The sequence below is a fragment of the Anolis sagrei genome, chromosome 3 (genome assembly GCF_037176765.1).
Source record: "Anolis sagrei isolate rAnoSag1 chromosome 3, rAnoSag1.mat, whole genome shotgun sequence".
In the NCBI taxonomy this organism is placed as follows: Eukaryota; Metazoa; Chordata; class Lepidosauria; order Squamata; family Dactyloidae; genus Anolis; species Anolis sagrei.
The window spans coordinates 218,645,640-218,667,296 of record NC_090023.1 but is presented as its reverse complement, the minus strand read 5'-3'; the positions used below and the strand labels follow the sequence as shown (position 1 = coordinate 218,667,296).

The 21,657-nt window shown below is 47.3% G+C and overlaps 1 protein-coding gene across 2 annotated transcripts in view; it reads right to left on the bottom strand.

Moving 5' to 3' along the window:
* Nucleotides 1–16,227, bottom strand: part of CNNM1 (cyclin and CBS domain divalent metal cation transport mediator 1) — a 34,566-nt gene extending 18,339 nt beyond the window's left edge. Inside the window, exons 1-2 of one of the 2 annotated variants that reach the window (XM_060768195.2) lie at nucleotides 14,491–16,227; nucleotides 7,153–7,296 (exon numbers count right to left, since the gene is read on the bottom strand). In XM_060768195.2, coding sequence (XP_060624178.2) covers nucleotides 7,153–7,296; nucleotides 14,491–15,997 — 1,651 coding nt within the window. In that variant the 5' untranslated portion in view covers nucleotides 15,998–16,227. The remainder of the gene's footprint in view (nucleotides 1–7,152; nucleotides 7,297–14,490) is intronic. The other variant, XM_060768194.2, reaches the window with a different exon arrangement.
* Between the last annotated feature and the right edge of the window lie 5,430 nt (nucleotides 16,228–21,657).

Sequence of the window (21,657 nt, the reverse complement as noted above, 5' to 3'; positions counted from 1 at the left end):
ACGTATTTCTTCCAGTGATAGTCTGTGAAATCCGCACTAATGGGTTTCTGTGCGCATGCGCAGAGATTTCGGAACATTCTAGATACAAAGATTTTAGGCGGGAGTCTCGCCCACCCTCCCAATGGTATAATAGGCAGTAGGCGGAGTTCCGCTTCAGTTCCTTGCCGCCAGACAGCAGCCAGGAAAAGAGGCATGACATAAGAGGGGAGGACGGGCGGGACGTGCGGATTTCACAGACTATCACTGGAAGAAATACGTTTACAGGTAAGCAACCCATATTTCTTCCTCGTGTAGTCTGTGAAATGCGCACTAATGGGTGACTGTAAAGCTACCAACCTGGAGGTGGGTCATGCCACACAGGAGAAAAGAACTGCTCTGCCGAAGGCTGCATCTCTCTTGGCGAGGATGTCGAGCTTGTAATGAGAGGCAAAGGTAGAAGGTGTCGTCCAAGTTGCTGCTCTGCAGATGTCGTGGACAGGAACACCGTGGAGAAAGGCTTGAGATGTTGAAAGTGACCTCGTAGAGTGGGCATGGATAGTTGAAGGAGGCTCTTTGTGTGCCAAACCATAAGCTAAGCGAATTGTGGATACTATCCATGATGATAGTCTTTGAGATGTTACTGGATCCCCCAAGGCATCTTTCCGGTATTTCAGGAAAAGTCTAGGGGATTTTCTATAGGAGGCTGTCCTGGATATATAGAAGGAGAGGGCTCTTTTGACATCCAACGCGTGGAGTGCAACTTCCAAAGGAGAGGAAGGGTTAGGAAAGAAAGCAGGGAGGGTGATGTCTTGGGACATGTGAAACTTGGAGACAACTTTGGGAAGGAAGGTGATGTCAGTCCGAAGGACTACTTTATCCTCATGAAACCTAATAAAGGGAGGATCTGAGCGAAGAGCAGCGAGCTCACTGGCCCTCCTTGCGGAGGTAATGGCCACTAGGAACGCCGTCTTCCAGGAAAGATGGGAGATGTCACAGGAGGCCATGGGCTCAAAGGGAGGTTTGGAGAGTTGAGACAATACAAGCTCAAGGCTCCAAGCCGGGGGTGGAGGGGAAACTGGGGGGTGAACATTTTTATAACCTTTAACAAATAACTGTATCAACGGATCTTGAAAAAGGGACGGTAGTCCTGATTTCCTCCGAAACCAGGAGAGTGCTGCGAGATAGCACTTAATTGAGGAGAGGGAAAAACCCCGTGAGGATAGGTGAACTAGGAAATCTAATACAATATGTACTGGGGCCGAGTCAGGCTCAAAGCCCAAGGGGTGAGTGAAAGACTTGAATTTTGACCATTTATAGGTGTAAGCTCTTTTGGTGGAAGTCTTTTGGGCTGCCTGGATGATAAGTCGTGCAGCCTCGGAGAGATGGTTCATGGTGTGATCCTCCACGCCGTGAGGCGTAGAGTTGGGAGATCTGGATGGCAGATCAGTCCGTTTTGTATGGTGAGGAGATCCGGGCTGGATCGTAGGCGAAGGAACGTTCTTCGTGATGCGTGAAGGAGAGGGGCAAACCATGGTTGTCTGGGCCACCATGGGGTTATCAGGATACAATTGGCCTTGTCTGTGATGACCTTCGCCACTACTCTGGAGAGTAGAGGAAGGGGAGGAAAGATGTAGAGGAACCCATGAGACCACTGAAAGAGAAAGGCGTCTCCTAAGCAACCTGGGAATACGTGAGGGTGGAGCCTCGCGCAAAAGAGTGTGCACTGTGTGTTGTCTGGGGAGGCAAACATATGTACTTGTGGTTGGCCCCAGTGACGGGTCAAGAGGTTGAACTCTCTGGGGTGCAAGTGCCACTCGTGGGTTGTGGTCGGAGTCCTGCTGAGGGAGTCCGCCAGGATATTGTCTTTTCCCGGAAGGTGGATTGCAATGAGGAATATGTTCCTCCGAATGCACCATTCCCAGATCTCTGATGATATGGAGAGGAGTGTTGGGGAGTGGGTTCCCCCTTGTTTGTTGAGGTAAAATTTTACTGATGTGTTGTCTGTGACTACCTGGATGGTGCGGTTGGAGACTTGGTGAGCAAAGGCCCGGAGGGCCTTTCCCACTGCCAGTAGCTCCAGTGCGTTGATGTGGAGATTCTGTTCTGAGGGAGACCAGCGGCCGCTGATCGTCAAGTCTCGGAGGTGTGCTCCCCAGCCGAGGGAAGAGGCGTCTGTTGTGAGTGACAGAGACGGGCGTGGGGGTGTGAATGGGAGACCTGAGCACACATTGGATTCCTTTGTCGACCACAGGAGGGAGCTGAGGACGTGAGCGGGAGGTTGAAGAATCATGGACTGTGAGTCGTGAATGGGATCGAATACGCCCAGGAACCAGGACTGGAGTGGGTGGAGGCGAAGCCGGGCGAAGGGAGTCACACTTGTAGTGGATGCCATGTGGCCAAGGATAGACTGGATAGCCCATGCAGAGGACTGGCCTGAAGAAAGCAGGCTGTTGATGGCTTGGCAGAGATTGGAGAACCGGTCTTCTGGCAGGTAAGCTCGTTGGGATGTGGAGTCTATCAGGGCACCAATGAAATGGATGCGCTGGGTAGGTATGAGGTGGGATTTGTCGAAATTTACGACAAGTCCAAGTTCCTGTAAGAGACACAAGGTGAAGGAGATGTCAGAGAGGAGCTGGGAACGAGATTTCGCTGAAAAAAGCCAATCATCTATGTATGGAAAAACCGTTACGCCGTTCTGGCGTAGGTGAGCAGCTACTACTGACATGCATTTAGTGAAAACCCTTGGGGCAGAGGAAAGACCAAAGGGTAATATGGAAAAAGAAAATATGTGGTTGTCCAGTGCAAAGGAGAGGTAATTGCGATGGTTGTGTCTGATTGAGATGTGGAAGTATGCGTCAGTGAGGTCAACCTTGGCGAGCCATGCTCCCTTCGTGATGAAAGGAAGGATGTTGGCTAGTGTAACCATGCGAAATTTGCGAGGTGAAATAAATTTGTTAATGCCTTGGAGGTCTAAGATGGGGCGTTGACCTCCGTCCCTTTTGTCTACTAGGAAGTAGCGGGAAAAAAAGCAAGTGTGAGCCAGGTCGGGATGTACAGGGGAAATCGCCCCTTTGTGTAGAAGAGAGGAGATCTCGTCCCAAAGCATGGGAGAGGATTGAGTTGGTAAAACTTTTCCCAGTGGAGGGAGAGAATGGAATTCAATGGCGTAACCTTCATCTACTATGCGGAGGACCCAGGTGTCATTGGTTATGGACTGCCAAGCAGGTAAGTATGGATGGAGTCTGTTGAGGTACAGTGGTGAGGTGGATGTGGTGTGTGTGGAGGGTGGGGAAGGGTCAGGTAGATGCAGTGGTGGGGATGGAGGGGGGCTAAAAACGCCGCTTTTTGTTATCTGGTGGTTTAGTGCCCCGATACTGACCCTTAAAGGGAACAGGTGGCTTCCCGGTGGTGGCAGGAGATGAATGAGGACGTTGTTTCCCTCTGTAGGAGTGAGGGTTGTAACGGCCTCTGTGATATGTGGGGTAATGATAATAATTGCCCCATCTCTGCCTCTGTTGATAAGGTTGTTGGTCATATTTAGTGACCGTTTGTTTCATCTCATGGGAGTGTTTTAACTGGGAATCTGTTTCTGGATTAAACAATCCTGTTTGATCCATAGGGAGATCTTCAATCAGCGTGCGAGCTGAAGGAGAAAGAGTGGATGCCCTGAGCCAGGCGTGACGTCTCAAGGCCACTGCTCCAGCAATGAGTTTTCCGGATGTGTCAGCTGTGTTCTTTGCTAAATCCTTTTGGAGCTTAGAGAGAAGAAGCGCTTCTTGAGCAAAGGCTTTTGCCATTGCTTGGTCAGCCATTGGTAAGAGATCAAGATAAGGTGAAATTTTGTTCCAGAGGTGTGTCTGGTATACACTCATGTAAACGCCATAATGTGCCATTCTGGCAAACAGGCAGGCAGAGGAATAAAACTTTTTTGTCATGGCATCTAGTTTCTTTCCTTCTTTGTCTGAGGGAGAAGCCTGATTTCTCTGAACTGGTTTGGGTTGGGCGTCTGTAACAACTGAATTGGCTCTAGGCAGTTTAGCAAGCCATGACGCTGCCGTGAGGTCAATGCGATAAAGATTCTCAGCTCGCTGTGGTGTAGCTGGAACCAGGGCTGGAGAAACACCTTCTGTTTTTAGGACTTCTAGAAGGTAAGGTAATGTTGGTAATATGGTTGACATGGGCCGCTGTTGTTCCGATGAGGTGAAACAAGGGTCATCCACTGCCTTAGTAGGCTGGGGAACGGCCAGATTAAGTGACCTGGAAAGTCTGATCAATAAAGCAGAAAAGTTTTTAAACTCCTCTGCTTGTAGAGGGTCTGGATCTGGTTCAGCTTGAAGAGCAGAAGTGGGAGGTGAATCACTGGAAGATTCGACATCCACAGTTTCTGGGTCAGGTTGGTGATCCTGTTGAGGAGTAGCAGGATCAGGGAGTGGCGCCCCCTGGTGTTGAGGGATAGGGGGCTCAGGAGGGGGCCTAGAAACAGAGGCGGAGGGAGGGGGGTAGGAATGAGGGTAGGGATGAGGAGGAGGAGTATGGCCCCTCGAGTATTCCCCTTGATAGTAAGGGTAGTAAAAAGGAGGGGGGGGAGGATAGAGGGGAAAAGGATAGTCATAAGGGTAAGGAGGACGCAAGTCGCGGTCGCGCGGATCGCGCCCGCGCGGGCGTTTGGGAGGAGGAGAGCGGGACCGAGATGGGGAGTGCGAGGAGGAGGAGGATCGGGACCGGCGTCTGGAGGAGCGGCTCGGCCGAGAATGGCCGCGTTCTCCCTGAGAGGTGGGAGGGGCCGGTACCGGGGAGGGAGTTTGTTCCCTAAGAGGTTGGGCAGGCTGAAGGAGGGAGGGAGAGGCGGGGAGGTTAGGATCAGGTTGGGAGTGCAGGAGCTCAATAGGGAGAAGTTCCGGGGGCTCCTGAAGCTCTAGGAATTGCGGTGTGATTTGCTCCGTGGGCGAGAGCTCAAGCAGCTGAGCCGGCGGTACCAGCAGGGGAGGACTCAGGGGCTGCACGCCAGAGAGTTGCCGTCCCTTTTTCTTATTTTGTTTCTCCTTTGACTTGCTCTTATGAGCAGTTTGTTTGGAGACCCTGGGTCTTTTCGGCGGCGGCTCGTCCCCAAGGGGAGGAGTCGGGGCCGCAGGGTTTTCCTCCAGCTGCATGGAGGAGGGGCCCGGCCGCTCTCCGGAGAGAGGGGAAGGTGAGGGCTGTTGAGAGAGACTTGATGCGGCTTGGCGAGTCTCCTCAGGGGCCAGTGCCTGCTCATACAAAAGAGCTTTGAGACGGGAGTCTCTGCTTTTTTGGGCCCGAGATGTAAACGCTCTGCAGATCTCGGAGGCAGAGCGATTGTGGGCCTCTCCAAGGCACAAAAGACACTTAGTGTGTCTATCGGCTTCTGGGAGATTAACTCCACAAGCCGAACATTTTTTAAAGGATAGAGACGACATGCTAGCCTGTCCGTGGTCGGTCCGTAGTCGAGGGAAGGAGAATGGAGAGTAGTCGAGTGAAGTCCGAGTCGATAAGTCAGGTAAGCAAAACAAGAGAGGAGAGTCCGAAATGCTTCTGCTGTCGCGCGGAAAGAAGAACTGAAGCGGAACTCCGCCTACTGCCTATTATACCATTGGGAGGGTGGGCGAGACTCCCGCCTAAAATCTTTGTATCTAGAATGTTCCGAAATCTCTGCGCATGCGCACAGAAACCCATTAGTGCGCATTTCACAGACTACACGAGGAAGAAGTGGCATTACCACACAAAAAGGAGGGGGATGGAAAGAGCAAGGAAAGCAACTTGCCCTTATTAATGACTCAGTGTGAACATAGTGAGAAGATGGAAAGGCAAGAAGAGAAAGAATGGCAGCCTCTTTCCTTCCTCACCATTTTTTCAGCTCAAGAGGGGTCTCTATTCCAGAACCAACCCAGGTTTTCTGGGGGTGAGTTTTTGTCCAAAAAAAAAAAAAAGACTTATACATGGGTATATACTGTATACTCATTCTCTTCTCTTTCCCCCATACTTGGGAACAAAGCTACTAAATTGTGTTTAACCTTGTCAAAACAATTTTATATGTCTTCTCCTTTGAAGGATCCTTGTTCTAGTATCTCCCTCTGTCATTCAGAAATTCTTTAATCTATCAACCAGAGTTTAAACCACTAACAAAACGGGCTAAGTGTAACCACAATTCTAAATAAACATGCATGGACTGGGACCGCATGCCACACTATTCCTTTTCATAAGTTAAAATTAAAAAATACCATCTTAATAATAATATTATAATAATACACTTTACTTTTATTCCACTTTATCTCCCTTGAGGAACTCAGAGTGGATGAAAAAATACAATATACACATATGAGGCAAACATTCAATGCCTTTTACACACAGTGAACAACAACATACAACACAGACAAAGGTAAAAGCCTTCCCCTTTTTTTCCATCTCCGGCATCTGGAGGCAATGCTCAACTCCGGCCATGGAGAGGTGCTCTTGTTCCATTTTCCATGCAGAGGAGCCTGCTGTCCAAAGCCATCTCCGATTGTGTTGCCAGCATGTTTGCATATCTGTATGAGGCACCCCTTTACCTTCCCGCTGAGGCGGTACCTATTGATCTACTTGCATTGCATGCTTTTGAACTGCTAGGTTGGCAGAGGCTAGGGCTGACAGTCGGGAGCTCACTCCAACTCACGGCTTTAAGTTGCCAACCTTCCAGTCAGCAGATTTCCTGCAGCAAGCAGTTTTACCCGCTGTTCTCCCGTGGCGCCTAAACCTATTATCAGATAATCTTATATTTGAAGAGCCTCCATCCTTGGATAGAAAACTGTTCAGTCTCAGACAACTGCTTAGAAACGCAACTTGGAATACCAGGGAACTTGGTCTACTAATCAAAGGAGATAACAATGTATACATTCATGTTGGCTCAGTATTAATGGAACTAAACACAGTGAGATCGGACTAGTGTGGTCCCTACTGCATTGACAAATCTAGAAAACTAAGAAGAGGTTCATAGAGCCTGGCAAGGACTTTAAGAGGAACCTGAAGGAAAGGCAGCAAAAAACTGCCAGAAAACACATGGGATCTCTGCATTTCTCATTGCCCCTGCTCTTCCCCAAGTGGTACAGCCCATGCCTTTGGCTACATCTCTTTGCAAGTGTGTATCTGTGAGTGAAACACCACTATTCCCTTGATACTCACTATAGAGGTCAGTCTCATCCAGAATTTCTGATTTGATGATCTCTTCAATCACATCCTCAAGGGTGACAATCCCCATCACTTCGTAGAAGGGATCTCCTTCCCCTTCATTGTTTACTCGCTGCACAATTGCCAGGTGTGATTTCCCTGCAAGATAGGAAAAAAGATTAGCAGTCCCTCTACTGTGCACCTAGCACTCCAAACAAAGATGGAAGCAAAATACTTGAGTGCTTTCAGTTTCAGAGATTATAAGGAAATGCTGTCTCTTCAAATCCGAATGTAAAACCAGTATGTTTGTAGTAAGGTACGAGAGCTCCCAGTCTAAGCAAGGTAGTTTACAATAATTTAAAAATGGAACAGATGAAAACTACTAGAATTTGCTTGTTGATATGGATAATGCAGCTCCCTGTATTCTGCCCCATAAGGTTGAGACTATGGGTCTCATCATTGGCACTGCTGATAAGATTTCCTAGATCTAAGGATGCTTATGGAAGAGCCACTCTTTATTATTACATATTTCAAAAATATGTATATCAAAAGAGCACCTTAGCATTTCTTCTAAATTATCTGTTTCCAATCATCTTAAGTTCTATTACTGGCACTTCAATGATCTTTGGCTTGGAAAAGAAAATGAAAACCCTGGACTTGGTTTTACCCGTCTACATAGCTGTCTGTGCCATGACATTACACTTAAATATTATGGGACAATATTGGCAGCTATGCAGCTCCCCAAATGGATCTTAATGAAACTGAGAATAATATGCACTACAGAGAAGAAAGCAAGCTGAACATGACTAAGCAAGATTTGACTAAACTGCATGAATAGCAATCATGAAGGCAAGCTGGCGGATGCAATGCTCAGCACTCACTAGATTTCAGCTTATAGACGATGACTAACATTGAATTCTAACATCTCACTGTAGGTGAATGTGAAACATAATGCACAGATACATATCAATGGCTCTTAGCCCTGGCTGTCTGCTATTATATACAAATGCAGTTTATTCTTTTTGTCATAATTCTAATGTTTTGTAGTGTAAACATGCCAGCATTCAAAACTATGAGAGCTAAAATTCTATTAATATGCTATAATTGTGTAGTATGAAAGAGAACTGGAGTTTCAAGAGAAAGAGAACAATCTTTTCACCCACATTATCTGGGTGCATTATTTAAGCTGTTGCAATGTTAGCACTCACTATCACAAGGTTCACAATAAAATTGTGAAAGCCGGTGACCCTGAACCACATCAATGAGTCTTAATGATTTCCATATGGCCATAGCAAAGCTAAGCTGCGTCAGGGGAGCCTGTAGTGCACACCTGGAGATTAAAGAAAGAAGCCAAATTCAAGACCCAACATATAATTCCCCTGCCTTTCAAGAGGGCAGCTGCTTTAGATTGTGTGCATCTGGCACATCCAGCTGCAACTCAGGCCAAACGATTCCAGCATCACTCAGGGATGCCTGCAGATAAAGAGAATCGCTGCTGGGTATCATTGTAAATGTGGCATTACTTTGGTCCAGTGTGCTTGCATATTCCCAAGAGAATTATTAAAGTATTTATGTAATTGAGAATGTGACTCTCTCCCAGCACAAAACCCCAGGGGCTTTCATAATGCTCTCCTGGGAAATCTGAAAAGAGAGTTTACCCCAAAAGTGAACTAGGTCTCTGGGCTGACTTCAGAGAGGCACTCTACACTTTGAAAAGATATATTTGTAAAGGACAAAGGTGTGCAGCTGCATAAGGGCTGGGGAACTACATCAGGAATAGAAGCCCATTTTCCCTGATGCAGTCCTCAAAATGTTGACATTTTGATTATGTTGCCATTTTGAGTGGAAACTATCAAGGAAAACATGTGTTTTGGGATAGTACAGGATTCTTGGGTACTTGGGGAGCATTTTGCATGTTTTCATGTGCTTGATGGTTTTATGCCTCATTCTAGAACAAAGTTTGCTTGGAAATTGGGCTATTTTTTATAAACAGATTTTGTGGGTCTTCAAGGGATTGGTGGGGGTTCATGGCCCACAAAACTGAAGTTCAGATGCTGGACTTCTGTTTTGAGCCACATTATTTGCACTCCTGATATAAGGCAACTAGTATAACCCATGACTCGTTTTCTGGGATAGCAGGGGCTCTATCAATAACTGCAGCACTGTCAAGGCGCAACAATTTGTCACAATGTAAAAGTTTGCACAAAACCGAGATACAGTTTTGCGACTTACGTACTCAGCACCCAACCTCCATGATGTTCTTGTCAGAATATATGCCCACCCTACGCATTAAACTGGATGCTATCCATGTTTTTGTCGTACTCCAGAGCAGGAACACCTCTGACCTTAAACACCACATCAGCTTGGTAAAATGAGCAAGCAGTAAAAATGGTAAAAACAGTATAGCCTCAAAGAATAGTCAATGAGTTTCAAAGCACAAGGTAAAATACAAGATTCAAAGGCACAAAATCCATAGAACAAGGTTGCATGAAAAATCCATTACATAGATCAGGAGCCTGGCAAAACTTGGTAAATGGAATACTTCAAAACAAGACCATCAGGAAATTCCAACCTTGACAAGACTGAGGCAATTCTTTCTCTTGAACCAATATAAAGCTTTTCCTGACCCCAGAACCAAAAGGAAAGCATTTCTCTTGCCTTTACAACCAGATAAGGGTTTCGTATCTCTTTTCCTGTAGATGTATTGACCTTGGCTCCTCCTGAGAACTTTGCCTTTGTTTATAAAAAATCTGTTTTCTATCTTCGCTCTCATTAACTTCTGTACCTGGTAATTCATCTTCAGAAGACAATTTCTCAGAAAAAGACTGCTGAGGACCTCTCCCAGGAATGTGACCTCGTGATCTTCATGAAACACCTCGGGCCTCTTGTCTGTGCTTAACTCAGGCCCAGGCAAACCCTCATCCCCACTGCCAAAAGACCAAGGCTCAGAAAACACTTCATCCTCAATCTCATCAGGAACATCAGACATAATCACACCAGCTGAACTACAACAGTTTTCCCCTAACAGGACACTTGACATAATTTCAACTACAACTCCCATTATCTCCAGTCAGCAGGGCCAACTGCTAGTCATAATGAAAATTGTATTTTAAATAATTTAGCTCACCATAGCCTAAATCATATTGTAAGTGCTGATTAGCATAGATCAATCCAAACAATGGAATATACCTACATCTTTTATCACAATTCAACAACTGATTGAATGTGTCTATGCTAGTTGCAGCTGACTGACAGGATGGAAACTCATCTTTGTTCTTACCAAGGCAGAAGATTGAAAAAGCTCACTAACCAACAGCTAGCCTCACCTCCTACCCAGTTTCTCAAGTAGCTCCTGATACACACACATACACACACAAACCCTTCTACTCTACCAATCACATCAACATATGACCAAATCCTCAAGGGATATTATGTCAATGACTGCTGTACAAACAATCAACAGAAATTGCTCACTTTCATCCTTAAAATCTATTCCCAAAAAGGTTTGTGGACTTTTCTCTCCAAAATTTAAAACTACGACTTAGGTTGCATCACTACCATGTTTTGCATCTGTATTCCTGTTCCCTGTTTCATATCTATAATAATATAATAACAATAAAACTTTATTTATACCCTGCCACCATCTCCCCAAGGGACTCAAAGTGGCTTACATGAGGCCAAGCCCAACAACACATAAGAAACAACAAGCAATAATAAAATAACAAGCAATAAACAAAATAAACAGTACAATTAATATAACTCATAAGTAGACAATAAAACACACAAGAATTAAAAAACCTATGGCTAGGCCAAATGCAACAGTTAAAACTTTAAAAATAAATGCTGGACATGAACAGAGGATGTATCTATTTGGAGGGTTTTAAATCAAAAGTAAAGAGCAACCCAACGGGTAATTAAAGTGCTTCTCAGAGTATTTGCAGGGGATTATTTCCTTTATTCAGGGAAGGCACACTGGAACAGCCACGTTTTCAGGCTCCTCCTAAAGACTGCCAATATGAGGGCTTGTCTGATATCCTTGGGGAGTGAGTTCCAGAGTCGAGGGGCAACCATGGAGAAGGCCCTCTCCCTCGTCCCCATCAATCGTGCCTGCGAGGGAGGTGGGAGTGAGAGCAGGGCCTCCCCAGATGAACGAAGAGATCGTGTGGGTTCGTACACAGAAATGCGGTCATGCAGGTAGGTGGGTCCCAAACTGTTCAGGGCATACACTCTGCAACAAAAATGTTTAGGACAATATGGTTGGTCCACACTATCCATGGATTTTGAACCCACAAATTCAGCCACCTATGACTTGACAATATTTTTTTAAATCCTATTTTATATAAGGGATGCCTTTTTATTATGTCATTGTACGTAATGAGCTTTGTATAAGCAAAGGTTCCTAGAACAAAGTGTCCATTTTACTTGAAAATGTAATGAGAGAAGCCAGGACTGGGTGAATGGATGAATGTTACGTTGCTACCAACAGAACAGGTGCAAGACATACATGTTTAGACCTTAGAAAAGTTACTTTTCTAAGGTCTAAACATAAATACTAGCCTAAAGAAATTACAGAATTATTTAGGCTAGTATATATGGGGGATGATGATGGTTGGGATTTGCATAGAAGCCATAGATCATTTAGAGTACTGCTTTTTAAACTGGGTTATGTCCCTAAATAGGGTCCCCTTAGCGCAAAATCCCAAAAAAATTGGCAACAATAATTTTTTTCTGACCATTGCATATTGGTTGTTTTAATATTTTACATGAATCTGTTGTGCAGTGTTTACAATGACCTCTGCAGAGGATGCTTCAGTTGTACTTCATAAAAAAGGAAAACAAGCCTGTTCAGAAGACTGCACCTACTTTCTGTCCCTGTAATAATTGGCTTTTGAAAAATGTGGTTTGTTGGGGAAACAAGGATTTGAGATAAAGCTTCAGTGGAGACACCCTTTTCTCAGGATAACTCTTTCAGGAATGAATTTCCCTTCCCAGGGTAAATTTCTCTCATTTCCTGTTGTCTCACCCCCATTCTTAACTATAAGTCAGAGGTCTGTAACTCCAGGTAGGACTTTCTGTACTTTATAATTGTAGATAGTCAAAGGCTGAATGCCTGATATCTTCAGGTAGGACTGGTCAGAGATCTGGTGCCCAACATGAGTTCAGGAGAAGTATATTTTTAGTACAGTACCTCTAATGTTTGGCTAGAGCAGGTAGGCAGATTATAGCAAACTGACCTCTCCTCAGAACAGTTACTAGCTGGCAAGGAAGTAGTGGAATACTATCAGAGATCTTGGGGGTCTCCCTGCGAGTTTATAGCAGGCATCCTCAGGCACCCCTCAACCTCTGAGGATGCTTGCCATAGATGTGGGTGAAATATCAGGAGAGAATGCTTCTGGAACATGGCTATACAGTCCAAAAAAGAACAGCAACCCAGTTCTTCCTAATGTTCAGGTGGAATCTCCTAGTCTGAAGCCATTGTTCTGCGTCCTAATCTCCAGGGCAGCAGAAAACAATTTTGCTCCCCCCTCCCTATGACTTCCCCTCAGATATACATTGTAATGCATAGCCATCAGGTCTCCTCTCAGCCTTCTCTTCTTCAGGCTAAACATGCCTAACCCACAATTAAGTTTCTGCTGGTTATGAAGTTTCCTTCTAGCACTCTGCTATATTTATGGTGGAATCGCCCCAACTGAGGGTTATTTTCTAGTCTAACAGCTCAGATTCCCAACAAAATAAATAAATACTAAGAATAAAAGCTTATCCCAGCTTCACCACATGTAAGTTTCTGCTGGTTATGAAGTTTACTTCTAGTACTCTGCTATATTTATGGTGGAATCGTTGCAACTGAGGGTTATTTTTGAGCCTAACAGCTCAGATTCTCCAACATGGGCAAACTTTGGCCTCCAAGTGTTTGGACTTCAACCCATTGCCCTTAGGAATGGTGGGAGTAGGAGTCCCAAACACCAGGAGGGCTGAACCCTGCCAGGACCGGTGTAGCCAGTATTTCTTCAATGGGCTTATCTGCCCTTTCCAGGTCCATCCACACTCAACTCATTCCCATCCCCACCAAAGAAGTGGACACAACATATAATATTTACATTGCCTAGGTGTATAAAGTTGAGAGGATCTTGGTCCTGAGAAATATCACCATCACCACTGTCATGCCTACTCAATGGCATGCAGAGTACCCAGTGGCTCAATGGGTTAACCTTTGTGCTGGCAGGATTTAAGACTGACAGGTGGCAAGTTCGAATCTGGGGAGAGCATGGATGAGCTCCCTCTTTCAGCTCCAGCTCCATGAGAAAAGCCTCCCACAAGGATGATAAAACATCAAAACATCTGGGTGTTCCCTGGGCGACGTCCTTGCAGATGGCCAATTCTCTCACACCAGAAGCAACTTGCAGTTTTTCAAGTCGCTCCCGACACAAAAATAATAATCAATGGCATGCTTATTCTGTCCATTGATATAGCTCAGGCATGGGCAAACTCTGTCCCTCCAGGTGTTTTGGACTTCAATCCACCGCCCTTCGGAATAGTGGGAGGCCAAAAGTATGATAGATGGGACCCTATGCTGGTTGTGCAACGTGGGTCAGAATTAATGAAAGATGTGCGCAATGCGGGTCAGAAAGAGGGCAGGGTGATAGTATGATAGCTGGGTCTGGAAGCTCCAAGCTTTACGCACATTCCGAAACGGTGGTTGTGAATAAGGGAAGGGGAGAGCAGCATATTGAGGGTGGGAATATACTTCCATTTGGTGAAAGGATAGATAGGAGGGAATGGTTAGGATAAAGTTTAGGGTAAGGTTTAGGATTTGGGGTAGTGTAAGGGTTAGGATTAGGGTTAGAATTAGGCTTAGGGGTAAGGCTTAGGGGTAAGGCTTAGGGTTTGGGTTAAGGGTCAGGCTTAGGGTAAGGTTTAGGGTTCAGGTAAGGGTTAGGGTTTAGTCTTAGGGTTTCACCATTAAAGAATTCTTACATTCCTTCTATAATATCTGTGTTCCGTTCTGCGTTGCGCAAACAGCACTCCCAAAGGAGCGAAACGGAAAGAGTGTAAGGCTTGGAGCTTCTGGACCCAGCTTTCATACTATTACCAAAATGTTTCCTCTCCCCCTTTCTGGTGGACCATGTTGCCAGGACTCTGATGCATCTGTGTCTCTCACTGCTGTGCTGTCTTGCGCACCTCTTCCCTTCCTTTTATTCTGAGCTGCGTTACGCAACTAGCGTAGCGTAGGGTCCCAGCTATCATACTTTTGCCGGTGGGAGTTGAGAGCCCCAAACACGAGGAAGGCCGAAGCCTGTCCACGCCCAGTGCAGGCAGTATTGCAAGGGCGGCGTGGGCCTGGCGGGGGCTCACCCTTCTTGAACTCCTCCAGGAGGGCGTCGAGGCGCGTGTCGTGGAAGACGCAGTGGAGCGGGCGGCGGTAGAAGCGGGTGACGGTCTGGAGCGGGGTGCAGTCGTCGGGGTCGACGAAGGCCAGGTCCTTGACGAAGAGCAGGTCCACGATGTTGTCGCGCCGCTCGCCCTCGTAGACCGGGATGCGCGTGTAGCCCGAGCGGAGGATCTCGGAGACGGTGGCGAAGTCGAGGACGGCGTCGGCGCGGAGCATGAAGCAGCGGCTGAGCGGCGTGAGCACGTCCTCGGCCGTCTTGTTGCGCAGCTCCAGCGCGCCCTGCACCATGGCCAGCTCCCCGCTGACGAGGTCTCCGCCGAGGCCGCCCAGGCCGCCTTCGTCGGGGAGGGCGCGGAGGGACTCGAGGAGGCGCTCGCGGGCGGAGCAGACGCTGAGCTCGCGGCGCAGGGCCCAGTCGAGGAGGCGGCCGAGCGGGTAGCAGAGCGGGAAGGCGGCCGCCATGAGGAGGCGCGTCAGGCACAAGGTGTGCGCCGCCACCGCCAGCCCGTGCCGCGAGCAGACCGAGTAGGGCAGCACCTCTCCGCCCAGCAGCACCGCCGCCGTGCAGAGCAGCACCGGCAGCCAGGGCACGCCCTTGGGGGGCTCGTCTCCGCCGGCCGGCATGGCGGCGCAGAGCCAGCCGGCCAGAGCGGCGTTGGCGCCGGCCTGGCCCAGGAGCAGCGTGCAGAGCAGGCGCGTGCCGCCGCTCCCGCCGCCGCCGGCCGCCCCGCGCGCCGCCTCCACCTTCTGCGCCTGCGCGCGCTCGGCCGCCGAGCCGCACTTCCGCAGCACGCGCAGCTCCACCGGGTCCAGCGAGAGCAGCGCCAGGCGCAGGCCGCCGAAGAGCGCCGAGAGGCCCAGCAGGAGCAGCGCCGCCGCCGCCCGCAGCCACGCCGCCTCCGGGAGCGGGACCAGGCCCGAGGCCCAGCCCGCCCCGGACGCGCCCGGCGCCTCCTCCACCTGCAGCGCCGAGCCGCCGAAGTGCCAGGCCGCCCCGTCCCAGGCGCAGAGGCCGAAGCGGCGCCGCCCGCCCCGCTTGCGCTCCTCGCCCTTCCGCGGGTGCAGCACGCGCACCTCCGCCAGCGCCGTGCCCGAGGCCCCGCCCGGGAGCAGCGGGCCCAGCACCTCCACGTCCGACGCCCAGGCGCTGCTCTCCGCGCACCGCGCCGCCTGCGAAGGCTCCTCCACGAACACCACGCGACGCTCCACCTTCGCGCTGCTGCTGATGCTGCTGCTATTGCCTCCCTCCCCTTCTCCTCCTCCTCCTTCGCGGCCCGGCGGCTGGAAGAAGAGGCGCAGCAAGAAGCGGGAGCCCTCGGCCGCCCGCAGCGCCCCCCGCTCCAGCCACACACGGCCCGGCGAGGTGTCCTCCGGCCGCAAGCCCAGCAGCCACGCCGCTTGGCTGCCCGGGGCCCGCGGGGAGAGCGAGAAGAAGAGCAGCAGCACCGCGCCCCGGCTCCCCGCCGCCATCCCGGTCAGGCGCCCCGACTGGCGCTGCGCCCGCCCTCGCCCCGCAGCCTCCCTCCAACCCTCCTCGGCCCCCGCCAAACGGCCCGTTGGTTGGCTGCCTGGCTGGCTGGCTGGCTTCGGAGCCGGGGTGCTGCTCGAGGCCGGAGCCCCGCCCCTTTCCCTCCGCGCAGCTGGGGAGACGCGCGTGACGTCATCGCCGCGCGGGCCTTTTGTAACAGGGCGCGCGCAGCATCACCAGTCAAGCAGCAGCAGCAGCCGCCCCTATCAGACCTGCCTGCTGTACTATTGGGGTCAGGCCCGTAGCCAGGATTTCGTTTCGGGGGGGGGGGGGGGGGGGGGGGCTGAATTTTTTTTCAGGGGGGTTTCGGGGGGGGGCTGAATTTCGGGGGGGGGGCTGAGTCTGAGTGAAAGAGGGTCTAGCCTAGCAAACCTTTTGTATCATTACCCCAATACCCCCCATGCATATGGGATATATTGAGTATGGTGATCAGATCATGATATGAATAAACATAACAGTTTAAATAATGCACCAGTAAGGCCTTTTCGCAGACAACCATGAAAATTTCGGGGGGGGGGTTGAAGCCCCCCGAGCCCCCCCCACCCCCGCTACATGCCTGATTGGGGTTTTCCTCCTTCCCCATCAAAGCCATCATCTCAATAACAAGAGGAGAAGGATGAGGAGAAGGCTGCATGTTGGGGAAGCTGAGCTGTTTGGCTCAGAAATAACCCTCATTTGGGGTGATTCCACCATAAATACGAATTGCCAACTGTTATCCAAACAGAACTATGTTAACATAAACCATGTAAATACACTGCATATAAGCCACACAAAGAAATTGCAAGTCTGAGTGCTACTTGGTTATCTCATAGTCCAATATTATCCAAATTATAATGCTTGCTGTCCAGTTCAAAATATTATCCTAATTATAATAAAGAAGACAAAATCCTGAAGAAGGGGAAGTCCCCCGAAAAAAGGCAACCTCATCCTTGTCACATAATTTGGATAATATTTTGAACTGAACAGCAAGCATTATAATTTGGATAATATTTTAAACTGGACAGCAATTTGAACTATTTGGACTTTATTTGGACAGTATTTAAAAGACAGTTTACTTTCTCAAGGACTACGAGATAACTAAGTAGCACTCAGACTTGCAATTTCTTTGTGTGGTTTATATGCAGTGTATTTACACGGTTTATGTTAACATAGTTCTGTTTGGATAACAGTTGGCAACTTGTATTTTGTCATTGTTATAGATATCTGTGTTTCTTTGATATCCACCATAAATACAGCATAGTTTGTTGTTCATTCGCTTCAGTCGCTTCCCACTCTTCCTGACCTCCTGGACCAGCCCAAGCCAAAGCTCCCTGCCCCCCCCCCCCCAGCTCCTTCAAGGTCAAGCTAGTCACTTCAAGGGGAAAAACCCTAAATACCACAACCTTCCTCACGATGAACTTTCATCATCTGGAAAATGTTGCTGTTTTTTTTGTTTGTTATTTATTCATTCAGTCGCTTCCGACTCTTTGTGACCTCATGGACCAGCCCACGCCAGAGCTCCCTGTAAGCCATTGTCACCCCAGCTCCTTCAGAGTCAAGCAAGTCACTTCAAGGATACCATCCATCCATCTTGTCCTTGGTCAGCCCCTCTTCCTTTTTCATTTCATTTTCCCCAGCTCACTTACTTAGGCAATCCCTTGTAGCCTGAGAATTATGGTCTTCCAAGTCTGGTGTCTTGGTGATGAGTTTGTAGGTAGCCTATCCTTGATCTGCATGTTCTCCCACAGTGAGAACATAGGTTTCCAGGTAGAAGGCAGTCCTTGTCAGGGTTGACTTGACACACCTTTCTCTTGACATATTTCTACCTTTTCCCCTCCATTCGTGCCTCTTCAAATTCTGCAGCACTGTTGGTCACAATTGACCTCCAGTTAGAGTGCTCAAGGGCCAAGGCTTCCCAGTTCTCTGTGTCTATGCTACACTTTTTAAGATTGGATTTAAGCCCATTTTAAAATCTGTTTTCCTGTCCACCAGTGTTGTGTTTCCCATTCTTGAGTTGGGAGCATAGTAACTGCTTTGGGAGACGGTGATCAGGCATTCGGACAATGTGGCCAGTCTAGCGGAGTTGATGGCGTAAGAGCATCCCCAGCATCATTTTCCCCAGCATCATTATGTTCTCCAAGCTTTCCTGTCATCTCATTATGTGGCCAAAGTACTTCATCTTTGCCTCTAATATCCCCCAGTGAAGGGAAGGATACAGCAGAGTACCAGAAGTAAACTTCATAACCAGCAGAAACTTACGTGTGGTGAAGCTGGGATATGCTTCTTAAATTCTTAGGATGGCAGAGTCAGAACTTTGGGTTCAAAAATATTTATTGACGTATGAGAAATACATTCTAGACATCAAAAAAGGTCTTGGAGTTAATTGGCTAAAGAAGTAAAAGAGGTAAAACGTTTTTTAAAAATCCATGCAGCTATATTTTGCCTAAATGCGTCATCACTGGGAGGAAGAAAAGGCAGAAGAGACAATAGCGGAGACCACATGATTAACCCAGAGCAATAAAACTTAAAAGAGGAAGTTCCCTCACAGAATCCCATTCCTACATATTCAAAGGGGGAGGAGACAGTGGCTGGCAAGAGAGGAAAGACAAAGCCCTTTTCTGGGGAAAAACATGCATTGGAATGTGGGGGGAGGAATCCCTCAGCCTAATTCTATCCCTATTCTATCTAATCATTGAAGTCTGGAAATCTGATGACACAAGAGACTTGTGCAGTATAGGGATGAAACCCAACATTGCATCCTGATATTTAGCTTCCAGGAGCAGATTGATGTAGTGAAACGATCGCCACCTTCGGGCCCCATCTACCCTGCCATGTAATACTGTTTCAGAATGCCAATTATAACTGCATTGAACTGGATGGTATGATCCTACACTGCTGTTCATCTGAATTCTGAAACTGCATTGCAGGCAGTCTCCTATTTACAAACAAACAACTCACGGTTAAGAACAGGGGTAAGACAACAGGAAGGGAGAAGAATCTACCTCTCAGAAGGAAAAATCACTCTTGAAAGAGTTATTATCATGGGGAATAGCAATCTCCACTGAAGCTTTATATACCAATCCTTATTTCCACGACAAGAAAAATCTTTCAAAATCCAGTTATCACAAGGACAGAAAGTGAAGTGAAATCTTCTGAACTGGCAGAGACAGCAAAATGAACACGACGGGTGCAAACCCTTCCCTATGTTATTCAAAACTTATATGTGTGTGTGTGTGTTACACTTTAAAAATGCACTTGTTCCAACGTAAACACAAATTCAACTTAAGAACAAATGTAGAGAACCCATCTTTTTTGTTACTTGGGGACTGCCTGTGTATGGCAGAGCAGATCAGGCACGGGCAAACTTGGGTCCTGCAGGTGTTTTGGACTCCAACTCCCACCATTCCTTACAGCCTCAGACCCTTTCCTTTCCCCCCTCAGCCGCTTAAGCCCATGCCTGGTGTAGATCTAAGGTTTCATTAAACTGTGCAAGGCATGCAAGACATTCTGTTATATTAATAAATCAATTTTGGCATAGTTCTTTTTATGTCATATCACCAAACCACTCACAAAGGATCTATATTTGGAAAAATCCTTCCCGAAGCTATTCTGTGGGCGCAGATGACAGTTTGCTTGCTGAAAAACATCCAGCACAGTTAAGCAATATTTTGGTTTAAATGGTTTGCTCCGTCCTTCAGTCCTACATCTGTTTTCTTCAGGATTATGAAACTGGATTTATTTCTAATCTCTAGTCAAGTCATCTGTTTTTTATTAAATATATTCACAGCCATTTGTACAAGGTGACTAAATCCAGATTAGATACACAAGTATTAATGTATTAGCATCCTCTTCCGGGGCTTTATTAATATCCCATTTCAAGGAGACAGTAATATATTGCTTAAAAGAGACATAATACTAGTAATAATAATAATAATAATAATCATCATCATCATCATCATCATCATCTCTCTGTCGTGGTGGGGGGCTTAACTGCTCCAAGGATGCTGAGGGCTGTGCTGGTGGTAGTGTAACTACTAGCAGGTCCAACCACACCAGAGTGGTCTCTGCTGAGGAGTGGAACTAAGAGCAGCTAACCCATTAGCACTATGGAGAAACAAACCAAAATGTGACTCAGTGGATGCTGCTGATTCTGGACATTCATCGACAAGTGGGCTACAAAATTAAAATACAAATGAACAGTCACAGAAGTAGCAGAAATATACAATGCCAGAAAACCACACAGTTATGAAATGCTATTACAAATCAGAACTTCAAAAGCGTGGCACTGGCTACCAAAAAAGGATGCGTCTGCTGTGGACACAAGAGTACACCAACTCACAGATAACTGAATATGTAAAGGAAAGCAAAGAACCTGCTTTGATTGAAGTCATTAATTGGAAACTTCTCAAAGCACAGCAGACAAAGAACCAGTACAAGAAAACTGCACAACAAACCAGAGCTGACAGCTGGTACAACAAAGCATTGCATGGGCAGTTCCTTGACAAAATTGAAGGACAAGCTGACAAGGAGAAGATCTGGTTTTGGCTCATGAATGGAACACTGAAGAAGGAGACAGAAGGCCTGACTCTTGCAGCCCAGGAACAAGCCATCAGAACAAATGTGATTAAGGCCAGGATCGAAAAATCAGCTGATGACCCAAAATGCAGACTGCAAGGAAGCTGATGAAACCATGGATCATATCCTCAGCTGCTGCAAGAAAATCACACAGGCGGACTACAAATAGAAGCACAACTCTGTGGCCCAAATGATTCATTGGAACTTATGTCACAAGTACCACCTGTCAGTAGTAAAGAACTGGTGGGATTATAAATCTGCAAAGGTAGTGGAAAATGAACACACAAAAACATCCAGAGTAAATGTCAATTTCAACCAAATGTAATATTCCTACAACTAATTAATGGATATAACATGTTTCTTTGAAATTATCCATGTCTACATTCTGGATAGGGTTACACTTCTGAAAAATTGTGTCTGCAGCTTGGGAGTGCTACTGGACTCATTTCTCCAAATATCAGACTGGAAAAAATCAACTTATATCCCCATACCAAAAAAGGGAAATGTGAAAGACTGCTCAAACTTCCGTACAGTGGCCCTTATTTCTCATGCCAGTAAGGTAATGCTCAAGATCCTGCAAGGAAGACTCCAGCAATACATGGAGCAAGAGTTGCCAGATGTTCAAGCTGGGTTTAGAAAAGGCAGAGGAACAAGAGACCAGATTGCCAATATTCGCTGGATAATGGAGAAAGGCAGGGAGTTTCAGAAAAACATCTACTTCTGCTTCATTGACTATTCTAAAACCTTTGACTGTGTGGATCATAATAAATTGTGGCAAGTTCTTGGTGGGATGGGCATCCCAAGCCACCTTGTCTCTCTCCTGAGGAATCTGTACAAGGACCAAGTAGCAACAGTCAGAACTGACCACGGAACAACAGACTGGTTCAAGATTGGGAAAGGCGTACGGCAAGGCTGCATACTCTCACCCAACCTTTTTAACTTGTATGCAGAACATATCATGCGATGTGCAGGGCTGGATGAATGCAAAGCTGGGGTGAAAATTGCTGGAAGAAACATTAACAACCTCAGATATGCAGATGACACCACT